We start from the raw sequence: 22,127 nt of genomic DNA, 5'->3' as shown, positions 1-22,127 counted from the left end.
CTTGCCAAATTTAAGTCAGATTTTTTCTTTTTCTTTTTATGAGCCCATTCCTGGAACTTTTTGCATTACACCTGAACATTCATGAGTTAACGTATGAACCAATATGAAAGGTTTTTTTTTTTAGTTCTTGTAGATAAACCCATCTTTTTAATGATGATTCCTCTTAATAATAAGCTGATTTTTGTTCATTCAGATTTAGTTTAAACAGCGCGTTTGCTGTAATACTGTGGCAGCGGATTTTCCAGCTCTGTAAAAGTTATTAAGGCGGTGGTTAATTTCTCCTGCTCTCGATGAACAGTCGAATTACCCCATTGACAAACGTAATTTTCCAGCAATGTGCACTTGTGCATATCTGAGTGGCAATTAAAGTGCTGATGAAGTGCTTTAAAGCAACTCAACCCTGCATTTGTCTATGACAAAAGACACGACGTTTAGTGACACAACGCTTATGTGACGTCTTTGTTTGTAGGGACTGGCTGTTGCATTTTGTGTCCTTTAAAGCGCTATTTGGATTCCTTTCCACCATGATGATATTAAAAACTCTGGCTTGTCTTTAATGGAAAATTGCGACATATTAAAAATGTGCACAAAAGATTGATCCTGTGCAGGTCAAATTTGCCACGTCGCACAGAGGCTGACTTCCCTGGAGAAAACTCTTCACAGCAGATAAGTGGATATTGACTGACGACTGAGAGACAAGGCTTATGGTTCAGTGTGTGTGTGTGTGTGTGTGTGTGTGTGTGTGTGTTGGACATGTGTGCACTATAGCTGTCTGTAAAAGAGGTCTTTGTGTAAAAGGTGGAAAAGTGAAGCACTGGAGCTGAAAGAAGTGAGCAGCAACGCTGATCTTTTCTCAGAAACCGGGATGCTTTGTTGTGACAGGGATCAAATCGGCCTGTCAGGCCAAAGAATAACACGGCACATTCACTTCAATCTCTGTATCAGAGGAGAGAAAATGGCCTGACCCTGCTGAATGTGATACATTATAGTCTGGATGTGTGAAACCCAGCAGGCAGCGACGTCCGATATCTTCATGAGATCATATTAGGAATCCATTTCAGGAACCAGCTCATCTCCTTCACTGCATCTCAGAGCGGCGTCAGTCAGCAGCATGAATCGGGTTAAGGAAGATTCTGGCAGCAGTGGCTTTTAGGTGAGATGTATCCTCGAAGCAGAAAATTGTGTGAAGTTATCAGATTTCCACAGAGCTGATAGAGAAGTTGGTGAAGCTTAAAAGACATTCAGCTTCAGAGAGTTTTAGGAATCAATCAGCTCAGGTTGACAGAGGTCTGTGTGACAGTGGCTTAATGTCAGATTTCAGTCCCGAACACCAGAACAGTGTCAAACCACCCAGATTTTTATTAGCCTTCTGAGTGCTCCCTCCTCACAGAGGGTTTTGTGGCAGCTGTTTGGACAGCACTTACACAGGCGGCGTCTTCACCATCAACATTTCTCATTAGTGACGAGGTCTATGCTGTGACAGTGTGTTTATCAGGCTAATTTTTTAAGTATGGCATCTTCATCTTGTCATATTTCTTGGCTGACATAACTTCATATGGTGCTGTCAGGACATGATTTACAGTGTTGTGTGCCCCCCTGCTGCGCTGCTCTGTTGACATATTACACAAAGTTTCACTCAAAACACAACTTTTCACTGATTTTTCTGCTAATGAGACATTTTGCCTCTAGTTCACTCAAATACAATGAAATATTGATGATTTATGTCAATTTTTTAATAATAATTTTTACTTGCCCACTGATGTTTACAAGGATTTTAACTTTCTCTTGGTTCAGACCATAAAATCCACGTGCACAGGTCACCTGATACGCACAGATCACATCACCTGTGTTCAGACACTGAATGATTTTAGCTTCTACGGTGTATTCAGGTGCATCACATCAGCTTTCACTTCCAGATCATATAGGTTTCTCTCCTAATGCACTACTTTAGTTCTGTTCTTTATATCCTGGTCTCAGCAATAAAAGAAAAAAAATCTTTGATCATGTACTTCTACCACACAGCCTAGTGTTGCATAAAATTAACTACAAGTAACAAATAAAAATAAAAATTTGCAAATAAACTTTACAGCTTCCCTGAAAATCTCTCGCTCAGCTCTCCCCTCTGCAGTGAAGAAATCTCACTTTGAGAAAAAACATGTTTTGCTTTAGTTGCCTCTTCAGCTCAGCAGCTTTCTGCCTCGCGTCTCCTCCGTGGCTCCGCATCTCTGCTGGTGCGTGGAGTTGAATTGTTGTTTGAATACAGAGCCTGTGTCGTGGTTTAAACGCAGGCCTCCCTTCACGCTCGCTTCTCCGTCTCCCATCTTTCTTTAAACCGCCTGCCCTCTGAACCAGTCTTTTTTTCTCTTTTGCCAGTTTGTGTTTGTAAGTTCGGGCTCTGGGAAGCTGAATCCCTTTCTTTGGTTTGTTGTGAGCACTCGTCGTGTTCCTGTGCAGACCACAGCTGAGCTTAGGTGGACCAAAATGTGTTAACCGAAAAGGGATGTTCAAACTGGATTAAAGCATGCAGAGGGCTGTGTTTGGCCATGAGTTTGACACTTGTTTTGTACAGATATTCAAATGGATATTTTTAGCCAATGGGCTGCTCGTTAAACAAGACATTTAAAGATTTCTGGCTTCTTTTCCTGGTATTTTATAGACAGTTAAATCCAATAATTGCTTAAAAAAAAATAAAATCAGCAGATTAGCTGACAGTGAAAATAATAATTAGCTGCAGCCGTAAACTAAACGGTCTTGGCACTGATGGCTGCAGCCTTCGGCCTCTTAACTCCTCCTCCCCCCTCGCTCTCAGAGTCTGTCTGTCAGTGTCACAGTAATTAAATTGGCCCTCGCTGGGACCGTCGTCTCCGGCAACCCTCATCTGCTTCCAGTTCAAAGGAGGTGACGGAGGCAGAGATAGAGGAGGATTAATACTGCTGGCTGCTGCCACGCAATTATCTCACTACCTCCCACCACACACACACACACACACACGCACACGCACACACACGCACATGTTGGTTTTACACACACACTGACAGTGCTTTAACACCTCCCCCTGTCTTCCTTCCGGCACCTGTCCACCAGCACCTCCACATTCGTTTTCTTACACCTCGTCTGCATCCATATTCATAGAAACCGCACTCTAGTCTAAAGTGCCTGTCAGAACCTCTCAGTAATTACACACAGTGGCTGCAGAACCAGGCGGCTGCACACTTTACAAGCCTCAAGTGTCCCCGCTGTGACACCTGTTACACAAAAGCTGAAATCTGTGGGCGGCCATATGCAAATAAATGATCACCTCAGCATCATCGATAACTCTGTAGTGTTTCTCAAGAATCTGAAATTACACATGACCGTTTCTGCCGGCCCTCTTCCTCTTCAACTTTGCCCAGTCCATTAACCCTACGATAGATTTTAATGCCTGTAATAATGGTACAGGTGGTGACAGCTGTAGCCTTGAAGCTCTAAAGCATGTTTGGTTTTTGTGTAAAACTACGAATCAAATGACAAGAATAATTTTTTAAAAATCGAAACAGGTGGATTTACTCGCTTTTGTGATGAGCCCCAAGTGGCCATTAGAGGAACTGCATCTGTCAGTCTGAGCAGCCATAACTTTAAGCCTTACCAGTATAACTCAAGGAAGAGTTCTAAAAGGTTAACCCTCTATAGAGTCTTTAGGAAAGTGGACACTATCCACAGAGGCCAAAATGTTTGTTTGTTTGTTTGTTTTAATACTCGCAAGTTCATCTCTGTTTTAAAATTATACGTTTTAACATGCAAGTCTATGGGGATTGACTCCGTTTTGAAGCCAGGCTCAGGTGGCCCTTACAGGAACTGCACGTTTTGGCAATTGATTTCATTTTTCTGCTCCAGATGTTTCCACTTGGTGACATCTGTTATCGCTTCTCTATGAAACCATGCAGGCTGTTTGAACAGTTTCCTTCACCTGTTTAATTGATCAGTTTTCCTGTGGGTCCGAAGAGGTTTTTTTTTTTTTAAGCATCTTGTTAAACTTGATTTCAGACTGTGATATGTTGTTCCCATTTCTATATTAATATTAAAAGTTTGACAGCTGACAAATGTCATTTGACTTCAATTCTGTCCTTTATACATCTTATTTGTTTACAAGGTCAAATCTTTTGTAGCCTCATAGCACAGTTGACAGAGTTCGACTAAAATCTGGGAAAAATGCTTATTATTTGGCGACACTCAGCACTTGTTTTGTAATGGATGTCACCAGGAGTCAGGTTTCATTTCCAATTCATCAGTGAGATATTACTGCTCAGGACTCCGGGGAGGCAGCTCATCTCTCGTCACTGTGTAGGTGTGAAGTGTCGCTGGCTGAAGTGTCAGTGGTGTAACACCCGGACGGTGTCATTCCAGTCCCATCAGCTAGCTGCTAACAGGAAAGAAGCTGAGCCAATGAAATGGCTTCTCTCACTTCCTGCTTGTGGAGTCATGAGGTCTCTCTGTTTCATTACTAACACGTGCATCTCTCCTGTTTAAGTGCTGGACTGGAGGATGACCGATCCAAACCATCCCATGAATGCTCTGATGCGTCTGAACCAGATCCACCCGGGCCTTCAGTACCGCCTGCTGTCCCAATCTGGCCCAGTGCACGCTCCAGTCTTCACCATGTCTGTGGAAATCCAGGGAACCACATACCAGGCCACGGGGAACTCCAAGAGAACCGCCAAGCTCCAAGTAGCCCTCAAGGTACCAACAGAGTTCAAAGAGCTGCATGAAAGTCACGGAAGTCTGGGGGATGTATTTTAATGAACCTTAGATGGGTTGTCTGATAGTCATCGGTTAGCAAACGCCTTCTTTGGGACATGTAAACACCTCAAAATCCAGAGTATGATTTGTGCTTAATGTTTGAAAGCTTCAGATTGAGACAAACTAAAATGATGAACATCACTACCATTTAATTCTGCTCAGGGTCACGATGGGCTAGAGCCTGTTCCTTTAGATATGGGTTAACTGGGTTATCATAGATGGATTCTGCAGCGCTAGCTCCATAAACAATTAGACACAGAGGAGCAGATACAGAAAGATTAAAAAACAAAAAGGGAAACATCACTCACAGTGGATTTGAACTGTCCTGCAGTTATTTTAGGCTCACATTTCAAATCGTAATAGACAAATAAGAGTTTTCAAACTGCTGAAAACTGTTTTAGTCTGCTAAGACTAAAAAGAACAAAGGAAATCCAGTTTGTCATTAGTTGCAGAAACTCCACTAAAAGCAAAAGACAAAAAATAAAGGAAAAGCAGAATAGGTCCACTTTAATATCAGCACAGGTATCAAGTTGCTTTCTCTACTTTTAAAATTATGACATCTGTAAGTGAAGCAAGTAAAAAGGGGTTCAGAGGGTTAACAACACCACTTTAGCTTCCAGTCCTGTGTCTGCCTGTTAGTTTGGTTTGTCAATAATTTTGTACTCAGGTGTTTAAAAGCTGAACATTAAGTCGGACAAAGAAACAGCCGCTGAAGTTTTCTTCTAAATCGATACGAGAGCACACAATGTTCTTTTTGTGACAAATCTTTTATTGAACTAGAAGTTTGACTGCTCACACTTAGTCTTTCTCACACATATTTATTCATTCAGTTGCACTTTCACACTCTCAGCACAGCCAGTCTTTCTGTTCTTGTTGTTCGCTTTGCAGCCTCACTGCAGCAGCAGCTGGGGTTTGAGTGCCTTGCTCAAGGACAGCTCAGTGACAAATGATGGATGTGAAAGCGTGACTCATCTCCCATTTGCGGCTGTCAGGACGTCACAAAAAGTTTATCCGCTACTTTTATAATCCGATGACTGTCGAGTTGAATGCAGCAGGAAGTCGTGCAGTGATGAAATTTAAATGAACGTCCTCTGGCTGTTTTTGTTTTCGCTGCTGTCGTCCTCAGGCGCTGCAGGCTTTGGGCTACGTGCTCGGCAGCGATGGAGACGTGGACTCGCTGAGCGCCGACGAGAAGTCAGATGGCGAAGGGAAGAACGACAGGATGTCCACCAGCTCCAGCTCCACCTCCATCACCTCCTCCACAGACACACAGGAGGTGAGGAACACACACACACACACACACACACACAGACTGTGGCCTTTGTGAAAGGTTCTTCCTGATTACAACACATCCATGAGGTTCATTAGAGATTCAACACAATAAAAATTCTTCTGCAGATTTTCGGTGTCCTGATTACAAAGGCTGGAAACCTTGGATTTAAACATGTTCTGTGCAACTTTCTTTTCATGTATTACTATTTTTTTTCCTGTCATTATGTTAACAAAAATGTAACCTTCCCTGACTCTGTTGCCTCTGAGAGTCTGAAGACTGATTTCTTTGTGAAGGACGAATTTTCTAAAAATCCAAAAGGCCGTCATGTTTCTACTCACTCCCGAATACCTTGCCTCAATGCCTCTCTTTCAATCACCACTAAAATTCATTTCTGTTTTATTCATATGGCACCAATTCACAGCAGCAATCACCTCAAGATGCTTTCATCATAAAGTAGAGGATCCCCTATTAGGGACACTTGGTGACCGGGGGAAGGAAAAACTCCCTTTTAACAGGAAGAGACCTCCAGCAGAGTGTGGGGAGAGTAAGGGGGACAAAAAAGAAGAGTAGTCTTGGTTTCAACGCCACACTTAACAGCTGAATGACACAGGAGATCCTGTTAATTCAGGTATCAATAACTAGGACTAAAACCTAACTTTACTCTCTGGCCTTTCCAGCCCACTCACCTCTTATTTGTTGTTATATCTGTAGCTCCGTTTGTCCCCTGCTGTCCCTTGGTTGTTGAGGTTGTGTCTCCTTTTTACGTGTGCGTGCGTGCGAGCGATAGGTTTACATACTTGCACACTCAATGAGAGTGAGACTTCACAGCCAGAGCCGCCCCCTCGCTCGTCACGTCCGGCGTCAAACCACTGACGATGGCGAAAACGCTCAACTTGGGACCGAAAAAACGTTTGGTGACATCACAAAGGTTATGCCCATGTTTTATAAAGAGGCAGACGACCTTGCTTGTAGGTGTTGTGTGTGAAATATTAATCTCGATAGGTTTACAATCATTTTTTAAAATGACAGATACAGCCATTTAAAATTGCTGCTCTCAGAGGTCAGCCGTCAGCTGCCTTGAGTCTGGCGCCATATAAATAAAAGTTAATTGAATTTAATTCTTTTGATAGCTTTCATTGTAAACCTTCTCACTCATTAAAATATAAAAACCTAAAGTTGAGTTTTGAAAATGTAAAATAAATGGATAAAACTTTACAGTCAGTTTGACCATTCAGACATTTTACACTGCAAATCACTGAAACTATTTCCAGTAAAGCATTTCTTCAGTCATCCATTACAGTCTAATGTAACAACATTAAAAAATATAGATACAATTTAAAAGAAAATTAAATACAGTAAAATAATATTCTTGCACAAATGTTTCCTCATAGATCCCAAACCAGATGTGGAGGTTCTTTCTGAGACTGGTAGAACTTGATTTTGGTTTGCTGGGTTGTTACTTCTTCAGACCATGAAGACGCATGACCTTAATTTTTTTCCTGTTAGGTTGCAACTTGATATTTTGATTTATTCTATAGATGTCTTTCAACTCTTCTTTAAAGTATTGAGCCAGACGTTCAACTAGTTTTTCTTTTTTTTAAGTGCTCTCCAAGTTATATCAAGATGTTTCAAAATCATTATTTGAAAATCATTTTTTAAGATCATTTTCAGTCGTGTCCTCAGAACGTTTTTTCAAACTCTGTTTTAACCTTCCAATCACATAAATTATCTGATAATTATTATAAATTATCAATAAAAATTCATATTTTGATAATCAAAATTGCATAGTAAAAAAATATATATTGTGTGCACGGTCTGCATAGTCTCTCATTAAGACCAGGTTGAACGCTTATGACCGTTTTTGCCTGCCTGTCAGCACATAGTTTGTGCACTTATAACTGTCCAACCAACCCAACCCAACCCAACCCAACAACGTCTGGACACTTATTTGTGGGACATACGCCCGTTGTTGCATTTGGAGTGTCTCTTTCACAGCACAACTCCCACTAGGGCTTAAATACTTGGGACTCTCCACCAACTGCTCTGAGAAGTGAAGAAACTTCTTGGTTGAGAGACTGAAACATCTTCAAGAAACTTAAAGAAGTCCATTCGCTTTCCTTTCTAAGCTCCTTGGATACTTTAATATCTTATTTATCTCAAAAGTTGGGAAATGATTTTGTTACAGAGTCTTTTAACAAAATAGGTTAAGTAGAACAGAATACATTATGACAGAGCAAAATATCTCCCTGTATAAAGAAAACAGAAAAGAAAGCTTAGTAAAGTAAAGAAAAGATGAAAAACAAAAAGACTACATTTTCTAATTAGCTGTAATAGGCATTGGTATCTGTAAGCTGTGCAGCAAATACTGAATATCAGCAGCTTGTTCTTTCTCACTCTTCCAGCATGCAGGAGGTATACCTGATGTGAACGGGCTGCTTAGACAGCTTGTCTTACTTTGAGGAAACATGAGCTCTTGAGCACATTCAAGGGGATAAACCGGATGTAAAGCCTGCAGCTGATTCTCTCTCTCTGCATGCGTCTGCAGTCTAGAGCTCCTGGACCGATCCTGACGGCGGGAGGTAAGAACCCGGTGATGGAGCTGAATGAGAAACGCCGCGGCCTCAAATACGAGCTGATATCAGAGAGCGGCAGCAGCTACGACAAACGCTTCATCATAGAGGTAGGAAAGCAAACACACCTCCACTCACTGCTCCGCTCTGTCTCAGATGTCTTCTCTTATTAGGAGCAGATGAACAACAGAATCTGTTTTATGTTCAGAGCTTCCTACATATGAAAACAGCTTCAAATGCCAGCAAACGCAGCTGAACATGAAACTAGTTTAGTCCCTGTAAAATCGCTGCTGTAGTTTGTTTTCTGCTTGCTTTTTAAGGCTATATGTTGTTGCACTGCTTTATACAATAAGCTCTGTGTTTCTTTACGTGACGATGATTTCCTTTGGCATTAACAACAAAAGAGCTGCATATGAAGATGTCTTATTAAGAAACAAAGGTGCTCCAGAGAAGGTGTTAACGACAGGTGTGGGACTGAATTACTTTTATCGCATAGCGGATACTTTAATTTCCAGTTTCTCCCTTGTTGATTAAGTCATTATTAAAACAAAAGAAGAGCTTTTTCAAAGCGGTGCTTCAGGAAAAGGTTGTTTTGGACTTCTTATAGATTAAGCTGGTTGGCATAATCTATAATAGTGTGGCATAATTTATTAGATTTATTGTACCATTGATAATGAAAGTCTGTATGTTTCTGTTATATGTAAATATAACAGAAAAATGTAAATTTAATATGTAAATTTGTTTTTTTTAATTTTAAGAAAATTCATTTATCTTAAAAAATAGGACCTTAACTGGTATTACAGTCTACAGACATCAGGCTTAATCATGCTAACATGCTTTAAAAGAGGATTTAAGGAAGCAGGAGTTAACTGTTTAAAAAAAAAAAATAATTCTAATATTGCAATTAAAAAATTGGATAAACTGCTTGCTGCACTGTATGTTTGCTAGCAACAAAACAAAGAAATGCAAATTCAATGAAAGTCAGTTATTTTTAATCTAAGTACTGCAGCTGTACTGAAGCCATGTTGTGTTTGTGCAGAACGTGTTTTCAAATTTTACATGATGGGAATCGAGGCAGCGTAACCCCACTCAAATTCAAGCATTTCGTTTTTCTTCTTTCTTTCGAACATAAACTTTTTCTCTAACCATCGGGGAACAGCGTTTTGTTGAGTCGATCTTGTACTCAAATCCAAGTGTCTTTAGCACTTGGATTTAGCAGGAGCAACCCTGTTAATATGAGGTCTGATCTCTGTGTGCAATAACAGGTTGAGGTAGACAAGCAGGTTTTTCGGGGAACGGGTCCCAACAAGAAAGTAGCCAAAGCCAGCGCTGCGCTCGCCGCTCTGAACAGCCTGTTCTCCGGCTCTAAATCTACGACCAACAAGAAGAAACGGCCAAACCCTCCAGTGAGTAAAACGTTAAGGTTCTCAGAATGACTTTCAAATTAACGTCCTGCATTGTGTTTGTGTGTGAATTGGTGTCAATGTCTGGGAATAATGCCACGCTTCACAGGGAATTAAAGGTATAAATAGAGTTAATATAACAGGAAACTGCCCACACTGGAAACCAGATATTGACAGATGAGACAAATCAGAGTTGTAAAGTTAAATCAGTCTTTTTCCTTTTAGCAGTTAGATCAGGATATGAGTAAAATTGTGATAAATTCCCAGTGAAAGAAAACACCATGTATTGTTCTGACTGTGGTCTGTTTTTGTGCAGCCAAAGCGACCCGTGGCTTCGGTCCTCACCCTCCCAGCCCTCGCTGCCAGACCTCCACGGGTCCCCGTTATCCCCAGAGCTCCCTACATCAGCACCCCACCCGCACATGGATACATCCCACCAGGTGAGTCACACAGCAGTCTCACATCATTGTTTAACATGTCCATTACATATACCAAGGGGAACATTAATAAATCAATACTCCTTCATTTGACTGACTGTTATTAAGCTGTAAGAACCTGCGTTATACTGAATGATCTTTAATTCAGTGTTCAGGATTTACACCAGAGTGTAAGTTGGCTAATATAGCTTGTTAATTCTTTTCTATTGCATTTCATTTATATAGAATAGAATAGAATAGAATAGCTTTTTATTGTCACTGTTACAAGAACAGTGAAAGGCAGTTTGGCATCTCTCCATGTGTGTGGAGTACACAATAGCGTAAGTATTTACACAATGACAAATTTACATTTACACAAGAAAGATATGTACAAGTTATACATACACCTGCAAACATACACGCACATACATACATATATGTATATATACATATTTGCATCCGTACATGCACACACACACATATTTCCACATACACACTTACATCTATATACATACACATACATGCCATCTAACTAGCAGGTGCATTGAGAGGTGCAGTGTGATCAGTGATATCGCACATTGAGTGGGGTGGGGGGTGCTGTTGGAACTATACTAAATAATGTTATAATAAATACAGTTTAAAGAGGTAGGGGTGTTGTTTGCATTGAAGTATAAACAGAAATACGATTTATAAATAAGGTGTAATGTCCATGAGTGTTGGCAGTGCAGTTATCCTCCAATCAGGGTGGAGGTAGGGCATGTTTGACAGCCTGTGGGTAAAAACTTCTGTTGAGTCTGTTTGTCTTCGACCTGATGGACCTGTAGTGTTTACCAGAGGGAAGGGGAAAAAGTGAGTGTCCAGGGTGCGAGGGGTCTTTAATGATGATGCTGGCTTTCTGCTGAAGTCTGCCAGTATAGATGTCTCTGAGGGAGTTAGTGAGGTGCCGATTGCCCGCTCTGCTGCCCTCACCACCCGCTGCAGTTTCCTCTTGTCCTCCGCAGTGCAGCAGTTGAACCAGAGTGTGCAGCAGTAAGTCAGAAGGCTCTCAATGGTGGAGCGGTAGAAGTTTACTAGCAGTCTTTGGGGTAATTGAGCCTGGCGTAGTTTCCTGAGGAAGTACAGCCTTTGTTGTGCTTTCCTACCTGGTGGGAGATGTTTGTGGACCAGGTAAGGTCGGCCGAGATGTGGACTCCGAGAAACTTGAAGCTCTCCACCCTTTCTACCTCCTCCTCCCATCAATGTAGAGGGTAGAGTGCTCAGATCGCTTTGTTCTTCTGAAGTCGATTACCATCTCCTTGGTCTTGGCTGTGTTCAGATGCAGGTTGTTGTCATCACACCATTGCTTCAGATGCTGAACCTCCTCTCTGTAGGCTGAATCATTGTTGTTGTCGATCAGTCCTATGACAGTGGTGTCATCAGCAAATTTTATAATGGTGTTACTGGTGTGGATAGGTGAACAGTCATGGGTGAAAAGTGAGTATAGGAGGGACTGAGGACACACCCTGTGGGACACCCACATTCAGAATGAGGGTGGAGGAGGTGTGCTCTCCCATTCTACATTCTGGGGTCTGTTGCTCAGGAAGTCCAGTATCCAGCTGCACAGTGAGCTGCTGAGTCCTAAGTTGCTTAGTTTATTAACCAGTTTGTGGGGTTGAACTGTATTGAAGGCAGAGCTGAAGTCCACAAACAGCATTCTCACATAGGTGTTACTACAGTCCAGGTGTGTGAGGGGCTGTGTGAAGAGCTGTTTATTATGGCGTCCTCTGTCGACCTGTTTGCCCTGTATGCAAACTGGTGTGGATCGAGGTTTGCAGGGATGGCAGCTTTAATGTGTGACATGATGAGCTGTTCAAACATTTGGCGATTATGGGTGTTAAAGCAACTGGACGATAGTCATTCAAGCAGCTCACTGTGTTCTTCTTGGGCACTGGAACGATGGTGGCTGACTTAAGGCAGGATGGTACTACAGACTGTAGCAGTGAGAGGTTGAAGATGGTGGTGAAAACCTCTGCTAGTTGGTCTGCACATGCTTTAAGCACTCTACCGGCTACACCGTCAGGACCAGCTGCTTTCCTCGTGTTGACTCTGCGCAGTGTGGCTCTGACCTGGTGCTGCTCCAGCTGGATGGGAGCGTCGTCCCTCTCTGTAATGGCAGGATGGGTGATGGTGTCCCTGTTTTCTTGGTCAAAGCGGGCGAAGAAATGGTTTAGGGTGTCAGGTAAGGTGATGTCTGGGGAGTTGGTTTGTGTGCAACTGTCTTTGTAGCCAGTGAGTGTCTTGATCCCCTGCCACATGTTTCTGGAGTTCTTTGTGTTAAAGTGTTCCTCGATGCGCTGTTTGTATTTGCGCTTGGCTTCTTTTATGCCTTTAACCAGAGATTGGCGTGCCTCTTTGTAGACTTGTTGGTCTCCTGATTACCTGATATACCTGATATACCACCAAATCACAGCAATGGTCACCTCATGGTGTTTTAATTAGCTTCCTCTTGCTGTTAGCCAAAACTGCTTCCTTCCTGTTGCTGTTAGCCTTCTGTATAAGAATCTGGAAATAAAGTCAGTCCCCTGCAAAACTCCTTGAACATCCAGGTCCAAGAGAATGGACCAGATTAGCATCAAATATTTACCCAGAATAAATCTGAACGACCTGTCTCAAGTAGTTTTCCTGATAATGGAATTTTAAAATGACCTGTCAAAAAATTGTTGCTAAAACTGCTTAACAACACGTCACCCTGATTTATTTATTAGAGAAAACTAATGACAGTCTGGACCCAAAATTTTGCATAATTTCTATTAAGAACTGTTTTTCCCAAAATTTCCTTCAGGCAAATTCATCATGGTCTGGTAGGATTTTTTTTTTTTAATTTGATGAACTGACATGACCCTTGTGTCCACCAATTACAGTAGATTAGATCATTTTTTTCCCCATTTGAGAGGAACTTTAGCCATAATTCGATGCTCTCTCACTGGTAAATACACACTCGTGTTCCATCTGCGCCTCACAATTAAAGCTGTAGCAGATTGATAGTGCTACATTAATTGAGTGCAACATTGAATTGCCCCCCAGTGCTGTACAAAGCTGCTCAGATTAACAAATTTTCTGGCGAGATTCATAATAAAATGGCAGCTGAGCAGACAATCTACAAGGGGAAAAAAAGGCTGGAAGCACAACAGTTTTTAATATGATTCAACATAGATGTAGGTGAAAACTATAGCTGAGATGATAATAGATTACAAAAGCTGTGGGTGATACAGGTATGTATGTATAGGTGCTATTTAATGATAACATTTGATTTATTTTATCCCCCCGGCAGGTTTTGGTCCTCCTTATGGTTACAGCCCTGCAGGCGCCCTCCCTGCTTACGGTAATTTCCCAGTTTCGCTTTCTGATCCTTAATCCATCCATTTAATCTGTTCCATCATCCCAACATTTGAGTTTCTTTTTCTTTCTTTCACTCTTCCTCAGGTTTTCCCTCCAGAATGCCCTCAGTAGTTGTCCCAGTCATCAGAGTTCCCACAGCATACCCCGTCACCCACCTCTACCCCTATTAGGACTCTCCCTCACCCACTTCACAGGAAGTCACTTGTTAAAGGAATATCCTGACTTTGGCTGTGTATTCACGACACAAAACCCAACCCTGCAGTCTACAATCCTTTAAGCATCAAATCAGGCAGTGGGATTTTTGTACAGCATGCATCCTCTGGGCTAAAACGGTTTCACAGTCATGTCATTACTCTCCATGTGAACACAGAGTTTGACAAAAAAGCTCTGTATCATTAAATCATTACGCAATCAAAAGTTCAGCATTTAATGAGCAGTGTATGGAAGACTGGTGAGGTAAATATGACAAATTAAACAGCCCTACATGTCCTGCTGGGTAATAAATCCAGCAGGGAACACCAATAATACAGTGTAGTTTGTTTTTCTTAAAACTTACTAAACAAAAATATATTATCCACTTAAATGCCATTAGTATTAGGAGGCGCAGTAAACAATAATTAATGACCATAGTTGAGTCTCCTGTTGTGGGAATTTCTGTACAGGGCGACTATATGATTATCAGTGAGAGTTTATGCAGTGGAAAAAAAGGCAACTGATTCTAATACATCATCCTACAGTGTTCCTAAGTTATTTTAATGATCTAAACATTCTCTGTAGGATTAAATTAACAGGATATTGATATATTTAGAGGCTCTTATTTTGTTCCCTTCAATCTAAAATGTACTGAAGATGGCTACTTCAGAGGATTAAATATGACATGTGCATTACAAGGAGCTGAAGTGAGACTACTGAAAATACGATGCAGTAAATATGTAAATAAATACATTAAATGTTTAGAAGGGATTTAACTAAGTATTAAGTATCTACAAAACTAACGTAATATACCAGCAGGTAGGTTTACTTAAAAATAAATACATAAATTCAGGTCTTTAGGGAACTAAATTAGCAACAACTACACATGGATGATGAAATGTCTCACTCAAACTAACTTTTAACAAAAGAAACACAGATGACAAAGTATACAATGGAGAAATTCAATAAAACGTCATCTGAAGTTAACTTATTTATTTAATTTCCCTAAAGTGTCCCAAAGCTTACCATATTCTATTTGAAGTAAAGAAATAAACTATTAAATGTACTATGCAAAAACTAAGCAAGGAATGAATTACTTATTTAGTTTTTTTTCTTTAATTAACATATCTACGTTTTGAACTGAAGAAAAACAGAAGTGAGCAATTTAAACTTCGACTTTACTTCTCAACACTTTCTCAGTGTGCAGTGGGTGTTGTTCTGGGTCCCTAAAGTGGTATTGAACATAAAATATTCTATTTGAACTAAAAACTAAACAAATTGAATTTACTGTCCTGGGGACACATTTTGCAGTAAGCAGCTGGTGTAAATTTGAATGAAATATGAATGAAAGATTTAATAGATTTAAAAACAAATAAATGTATAACTACTCGAGGGAACTAAATTAAGACCAGGTATAAAGTGACTACAAAGTAGCAAACTAAAATCGCTGATTCTTTTATTGAATTTTTTTATATATATTTTGAAAAAAAGAGAGTACCAAATATTCAATGTGGAAACTAGAGAACTAAAAATAAATCTGGAGGGAACCAAAGACCTTTCAAATCTAAGTAACTACTACATACCGACAATATGGAGCTATACCGTGATTGTAAAGAACCAAAAGAACTACCACCACACTAAACATACAATAATTCAGCGTCCATGATGGCGAAAAAAAAATCAGTTGTTGTAGGGAAATGAATAATTATAAACATACTTTGTTAAATTAAAGCATGTCCTTGAGGTGAAAGTGATCAGAGCTTCTTTGTCAAAAGGCTACGTATTCCTTTAACAATCATTCATATGTGTGAATGTTGTTTTGTTTCTGTTAGAGAGAAAAAAGGTTTACAATATTCTGTTGCACTGAGAAATATTTTCCTTTCGTTTGGATATCGAGTGTCCGAGTTTACACTTACTGTTGAGTATGAGCCATTTTGTGTTGAGTTCAAATCATTTCTTCTCAGAGAGCTGTTTTATGTTTGTAGGTAATATTCTTTTTAAATAAATTAATATTTTTGTCAACAACTGATTAACTTGTGGTCCCCAGTTTGTTGCATGCTGAAATTTCTAGTCAGTATATTGTATTAGTCACACTAATTACTCTGTTACAGGACAGGCTTTCTTGCCAAATATGTGAAACATCTTGTTTTTCCCATGCCGATGGATATTCATCCTATTAACCAATGTATGGTATTGCTATAAAGCCCCTGGCGAACTGGAGGGTGCTGACAGTCCGTGGGTGATACTGGTCACAGAGAGGTTTACAGCGCTGCACCAGATCCCATCTTTATTGAAGCAACGTCTTTGTGATCAGTCTCACCTAGCGGCAGTCAACAACCACCCAGTTCCTAGCAACTAGTGGCAGGGTCGACCCCAACTGCTACTGGGATCTTATATGTCAAAACGTGGGTAAGAAATAATTGTAATGTATTGAACATCCACAGTCGGGCAAATATAACCTGAAGAAACTTTGTCCTGACTTGGGTAACAGAAATGCAAAACATACTCACCTATTCCATGTGTCCACTAAGAAACCCTTAAACATGACCTCAAGTTTATTATAATTGTTACATCAAATTTTCATAGCTCTGGCTTTTGTTAACATCGCATTTTAAACTTTCAAGGCCAAACACTTTTTAAAATAAAATCTCTGAATTTTTTGATGTACAAACAGATTTTTTTTAAATATGAAATCTGTCTTTCTGCAGTATTTATCAACTCAAAATCTTCTCATAATTTGAAGATAAAGTCCACCCGGTGCCTTCAGAGAAGAAGCCTTATTATCTTTGACATTAATTAGCCAATGACAAATTTGTTAAAGAATTTCAAGATAATTATTCATTTGAAGCTTCTAAAATTCATTATTTAAGGCTTTGTGTCAGAGGCGTGAAGGTTTCAGTCCTTGCAGTATAGAGGGAGTGCAGAATTATTAGGCAAGTTGTATTTTTGAGGAATAATTTTATTATTGAACAACAACCATGTTCTCAATGAATCCAAAAAACTCATTAATATTAAAGCTGAATGTTTTTGGAAGTAGTTTTTAGTTTGTTTTTAGTTTTAGCTATTTTAGGGGGATATCTGTGTGTGCAGGTGACTATTACTGTGCATAATTATTAGGCAACTTAACAAAAACAAATATATACCCATTTCAATTATTTATTTTTACCAGTGAAACCAATATAACATCTCCACATTCACAAATATACATTTCTGACATTCAAAACAAAAAACAAAAACAAATCAGCGACCAATATAGCCACCTTTCTTTGCAAGGACACTCAAAAGCCTGCCATCCATGGATTCTGTCAGTGTTTTGATCTGTTCACCATCAACATTGCGTGCAGCAGCAACCACAGCCTCCCAGACACTGTTCAGAGAGGTGTACTGTTTTCCTCCTTGTAAATCTCACATTTGATGATGGACCACAGGTTCTCAATGGGTTCAGATCAGGTGAACAAGGAGGCCATGTCATTAGTTTTTCTTCTTTTATACCCTTTCTTGCCAGCCACGCTGTGGAGTACTTGGACGCGTGTGATGGAGCATTGTCCTGCATGAAAATCATGTTTTTCTTGAAGGATGCAGACTTCTTCCTGTACCATTGCTTGAAGAAGGTGTCTTCCAGAAACTGGCAGTAGGACTGGGAGTTGAGCTTGACTCCATCCTCAACCCGAAAAGGCCCCACAAGCTCATCTTTGATGATACCAGCCCAAACCAGTACTCCACCTCCACCTTGCTGGCGTCTGAGTTGGACTGGAGCTCTCTGCCCTTTACCAATCCAGCCACAGGCCCATCCATCTGGCCCATCAAGACTCACTCTCATTTCATCAGTCCATAAAACCTTAGAAAAATCAGTCTTGAGATATTTCTTGGCCCAGTCTTGACGTTTCAGCTTGTGTGTCTTGTTCAGTGGTGGTCGTCTTTCAGCCTTTCTTACCTTGGCCATGTCTCTGAGTATTGCACACCTTGTGCTTTTGGGCACTCCAGTGATGTTGCAGCTCTGAAATATGGCCAAACTGGTGGCAAGTGGCATCTTGGCAGCTGCACGCTTGACTTTTCTCAGTTCATGTGCAGTTATTTTGCGCCTTGGTTTTCCACACGCTTCTTGCGACCCTGTTGACTATTTTGAATGAAACGCTTGATTGTTCGATGATCACGCTTCAGAAGCTTTGCAATTTTAAGACTGCTGCATCCCTCTGCAAGATATCTCACTATTTTTGACTTTTCTGAGCCTGTCAAGTCCTTCTTTTGACCCATTTTGCCAAAGGAAAGGAAGTTGCCTAATAATTATGCACACCTGATATAGGGTGTTGATGTCATTAGACCACACCCCTTCTCATTACAGAGATGCACATCACCTAATATGCTTAATTGGTAGTAGGCTTTCGAGCCTATACAGCTTGGAGTAAGACAACATGCATGAAGAGGATGATGTGGACAAAATACTCATTTGCCTAATAATTCTGCACTCCCTGTATACAGAACAGTTGTTAGTTAACTGTTAATATAGCGATAGCTTTAATACATGTTATCCTGCTCTAATGTGCACAGGTCTTACATCTTTGTTGAGACCTTAAAAATAATTAAATTAGATTTCTAAACCATGCTAGTAAAGCCATGTCTGCAGTAATCTCTAATGCTCTTCCTGCCTGACTTTACATCGCCGTCACCAAGTACAAGGTTTTAATAGGTTTCTCTACTTGTTGAAAGGGCTAGCATCCATCATGCATGCATTGAATCTACTTAATTCTTCTGGCCTTTAACAATCCTGAGAGCCAATAAAACTTCCTCTAAAAACAGCAGCACCCTGAATGTTAGGGGGTCCATGTCCTGCTCTGCTCACCGTTACAGGTTAAATTGATATCACTGGATGTTTTGTTTTGTTAAACTGACCACAGAGAGAAGAAAATATCTTAAAGGTGGAGTTTTAATGAACTGCATTAACACCATTTAAAAAACAAAACTGTTGCACTCGATGAGTTCTGCTTCCCTGAGGCTTGTTCCAGTAAGTGAGTTTAGTTTGATAAACTTGTGATGAAGGAAACTTTGGGTTTTCTGCTCCTGAAGGCGAACTCACATTCTGGGTAAGTTTCTACAACAAACTCCCTGAGGGCTCCGCTGTGAACCTGCTCAGGCTGAAGCAACTGTCTCACATTCATTTCCTCACTCATACAGTTGATCTCCAAGCCCGTATCCTTGATCAACTACAGTATAGAGAAAAGTGCAGTTAGGTTCACTGCTTACACTGAATCTGGAAGAAAAACTTATCCCCAACTACAACATATTAAGACCTTTATTTATACTTTGACTTTACTAGCATAAAGTAAAGCCCTGCATTATTCACAGGTCTAAATAAGCTTCATTTCTCTTATACTATGCCTCAGTGCAGCTCCCCAATTTATCCTCTGTGTTAATGAGCAGTTCGACTGTTTAACACATCAGTGATACAAATTAAAGTCGACTAAAACACAACCTTTCCGAATTTTGTGCTGCCTCTGTTTTCGGTGGTGAAAGCGTCTCTCTTGTGACTTCCTGTTTGGAAACTCGTTAAACTCTGGTCAACCAAGACAACCTCTCACGTTCTAATTTAAAAATACTGCTGGATAAACTTCCTGTTTTGATGGTCCCCTCTTCATGACCATCAGGCTACAGCTACCTGTGTCTTCACACAAATCTGCAGAATCAGACTGTAACACATGTTTATAAAACATGGGGGTAACTTCAACGTCTAAAAAATGAAGCCAGCCTGGAAGTGCCTGTATTGTTTTTAATGGCCAGCAGGGGGCGACTGCTCTGGTTGCAAAAACAAGAGAATCTTGAATCTTGAACATGACAGATTCAGTGGCTGGTAGGCAAGCTAGCTTTCAGAGACAGTAACCAGCTGTGGCCACAAGATGGCAGTAATTTTCAGATTGGATATAGGCTGAGATCCTCTTCAGAACAGCAGCTTTTAGTATGGACTTATTCTCAGTGTATTTATGTGTATCTACTCTCAGATTAAAAAGCCTTCCATTAGCTAATAATGATTATTTCCTATTGTTGTTAACCCTGCCTGTCTCCCCTCTGCAGGCGGCCTGTACATCGACAGTGCCTATTACCAGCCGCAGACCATAGCCACACCTATAATCATCCACCTGGGCCCTCAGGATCTTTTCTGACCCTTCCAGTCCACAGAGGAAAGACACAGCAACAAACTCCAACCTCCCGTTGAATCCCTCACCCTTATTAAACACTGTCAGCGCCCCTGGATTACAGCGGCACGGCTCTCCTGGGCTTCTCCTTCAACAGCAGCAATATTGAAAGCAATATAGGAGAAGGAAACGCCCCGGGCAACGCTCCACCAGGTCCAGGTCTGGTTTTTAGTGAACAGGACCACGGTCGAGACTCGCTTTTTTCTGTCTCAGAAAATGTCAATAAAACACGAAGCAATACCCCTGCTGCCTTCGGGAATCTCAGCGTGTCCCAAAGCAGCTCGACTCGAAGCGCTTTTTCCAGTCCAGCTGCTGAACTCAAACAGGCCATCAGCACATTCACAACAGTGTGACCTACTGTATGTAAATATGACATTTACGATCTGTACATATGGATGTGTGTGTTTTAAATATATATATAAATATATATAAACATGTTAATAGATTTGAATATGTAAAACCCAACAAACATTTATAATCTGAATGTAAATACACTAGTGACTGAAGTAGGTTTGTATTTAAAGCACTCTCAGATATGATATCTATAAATATTGAAACTTACATTTTACAAATTGTCTATAACACTGTATTGCTATGTTGATTCTATATAATCCCAAATTTAACATTATTGCATATAGTAGATTAAGTAGTAATTTTCCAATCTGATTGTCTTCATGTTTCCCATCTCTGCTGGTATGGTTAAATCAGTGGTTCCCAATATATGGGATGAGGACCCATAAGAGGTCACATGGCAAGTTTTTAAAAGGCAGTTTAAAGAAGTTTTTATTCTAAATCAACATTATTAAATCCTTAACTGAATTAAATTTAATTCACATAGTGTCTCTATTCACAACAACAATGGCTTAATATTATACTTTGTATAATATTAGAGAGAAAACAGCAAGAAACAGATGATCGACTATGAGAAACACTTGGAAACAGTGGGAAGGAAGAACTCCCTTTTGTATACCATCTACATCTATCTATATTAGAGATGGACCGATCCGATATTAGGTATCGGTCCGATACTGACGTAAATTACTGGATCGGATATCGGAGAGAAATAAAAAATGTAATCCGATCCATTAAATATCAAAAAAGCACCTCACAAAACTTGCAACAAGGCGTAACTCGGCTCATAACCGTAGCACGTCGGAGCAGTATGAGTCACGTGATAGAGCGGCTGTGTGTATTTGTAGCCTCGCTAGCAATCCGGCATTTCATCGCTGAGGAAGTTATCCCAGAGAGAAGTAAAGCAAGTGTGTAAGTTCATCTCTGAATGTTTGTAAAGCATTCCCATGTTAAGCTTAACAACCGATATATGGAGCGACTGCCTCTCTCTCCCTCTGCTGCTGCTACTTCAATCGTGAAACTGATCAATGATCAGCTGATCGGCTTTTCTGTCGCGAGTCCGTCTCTCTTCTTTGTTTTTGGCCCACTTTGCACCAGAAAGAGGAAACCAGCGGCTGAACAACAGCAGCACGTTTAACCTTGATAAGCTGTTGTTAGAATGTATTTAATATTACTTTCTAGACCAGGATCCTTTTCTACGCAGCTGACGGCTGGTAACTGTGCAGGGGCGGATCTAGCAAAGTGTAGCCAGGGGGGCCGATAGGGCATGAACAGGGAAAAGGGGGCACAAAGACATACTTTTCTTTCTTATTCTCATTTAAAATGTCTAGCTTTTAATAAATAATTATCTGAATCTTACACCCAAAGTTTTAATCTGATGTAAAATGTATAGAAGTCCATCACTGTATATAGTAACTGTTAAGTCTAATATACCCTGGTAAGCTATAGTACTTTTTCCTTTGGGAAAGTACCATCTGTGCAGTCTGCAATTCTGTTGAAGAAAGATGTTGAATCTATTTAATTATTCTTGAAAAATAATTTATTTCTGTGCATTTTTTTTCACACTTCATCAAATTAAA

General features: G+C 40.3%; 1 protein-coding gene across 2 annotated transcripts in view; it reads left to right on the top strand.

Moving 5' to 3' along the window:
• LOC116316297 (spermatid perinuclear RNA-binding protein-like) overlaps positions 1 to 20,545 on the top strand; it is a 104,534-nt gene extending 83,989 nt beyond the window's left edge. Inside the window, exons 12-18 of one of the 2 annotated variants that reach the window (XM_031734840.2) lie at positions 4,508 to 4,716; positions 5,903 to 6,052; positions 8,595 to 8,729; positions 9,885 to 10,025; positions 10,339 to 10,462; positions 13,749 to 13,799; positions 13,901 to 16,037. In XM_031734840.2, coding sequence (XP_031590700.1) covers positions 4,508 to 4,716; positions 5,903 to 6,052; positions 8,595 to 8,729; positions 9,885 to 10,025; positions 10,339 to 10,462; positions 13,749 to 13,799; positions 13,901 to 13,986 — 896 coding nt within the window. In that variant the 3' untranslated portion in view covers positions 13,987 to 16,037. Of the gene's footprint in view, positions 1 to 4,507; positions 4,717 to 5,902; positions 6,053 to 8,594; positions 8,730 to 9,884; positions 10,026 to 10,338; positions 10,463 to 13,748; positions 13,800 to 13,900; positions 16,038 to 20,074 lie in introns of those variants that run through there. The other variant, XM_031734841.2, reaches the window with a different exon arrangement.
• Positions 20,546 to 22,127: the final 1,582 nt, after the last annotated feature.

Source organism: Oreochromis aureus, linkage group 12, assembly GCF_013358895.1.
Source record: "Oreochromis aureus strain Israel breed Guangdong linkage group 12, ZZ_aureus, whole genome shotgun sequence".
In the NCBI taxonomy this organism is placed as follows: Eukaryota; Metazoa; Chordata; class Actinopteri; order Cichliformes; family Cichlidae; genus Oreochromis; species Oreochromis aureus.
This window is presented reverse-complemented; position numbering and strand designations above follow the sequence as displayed.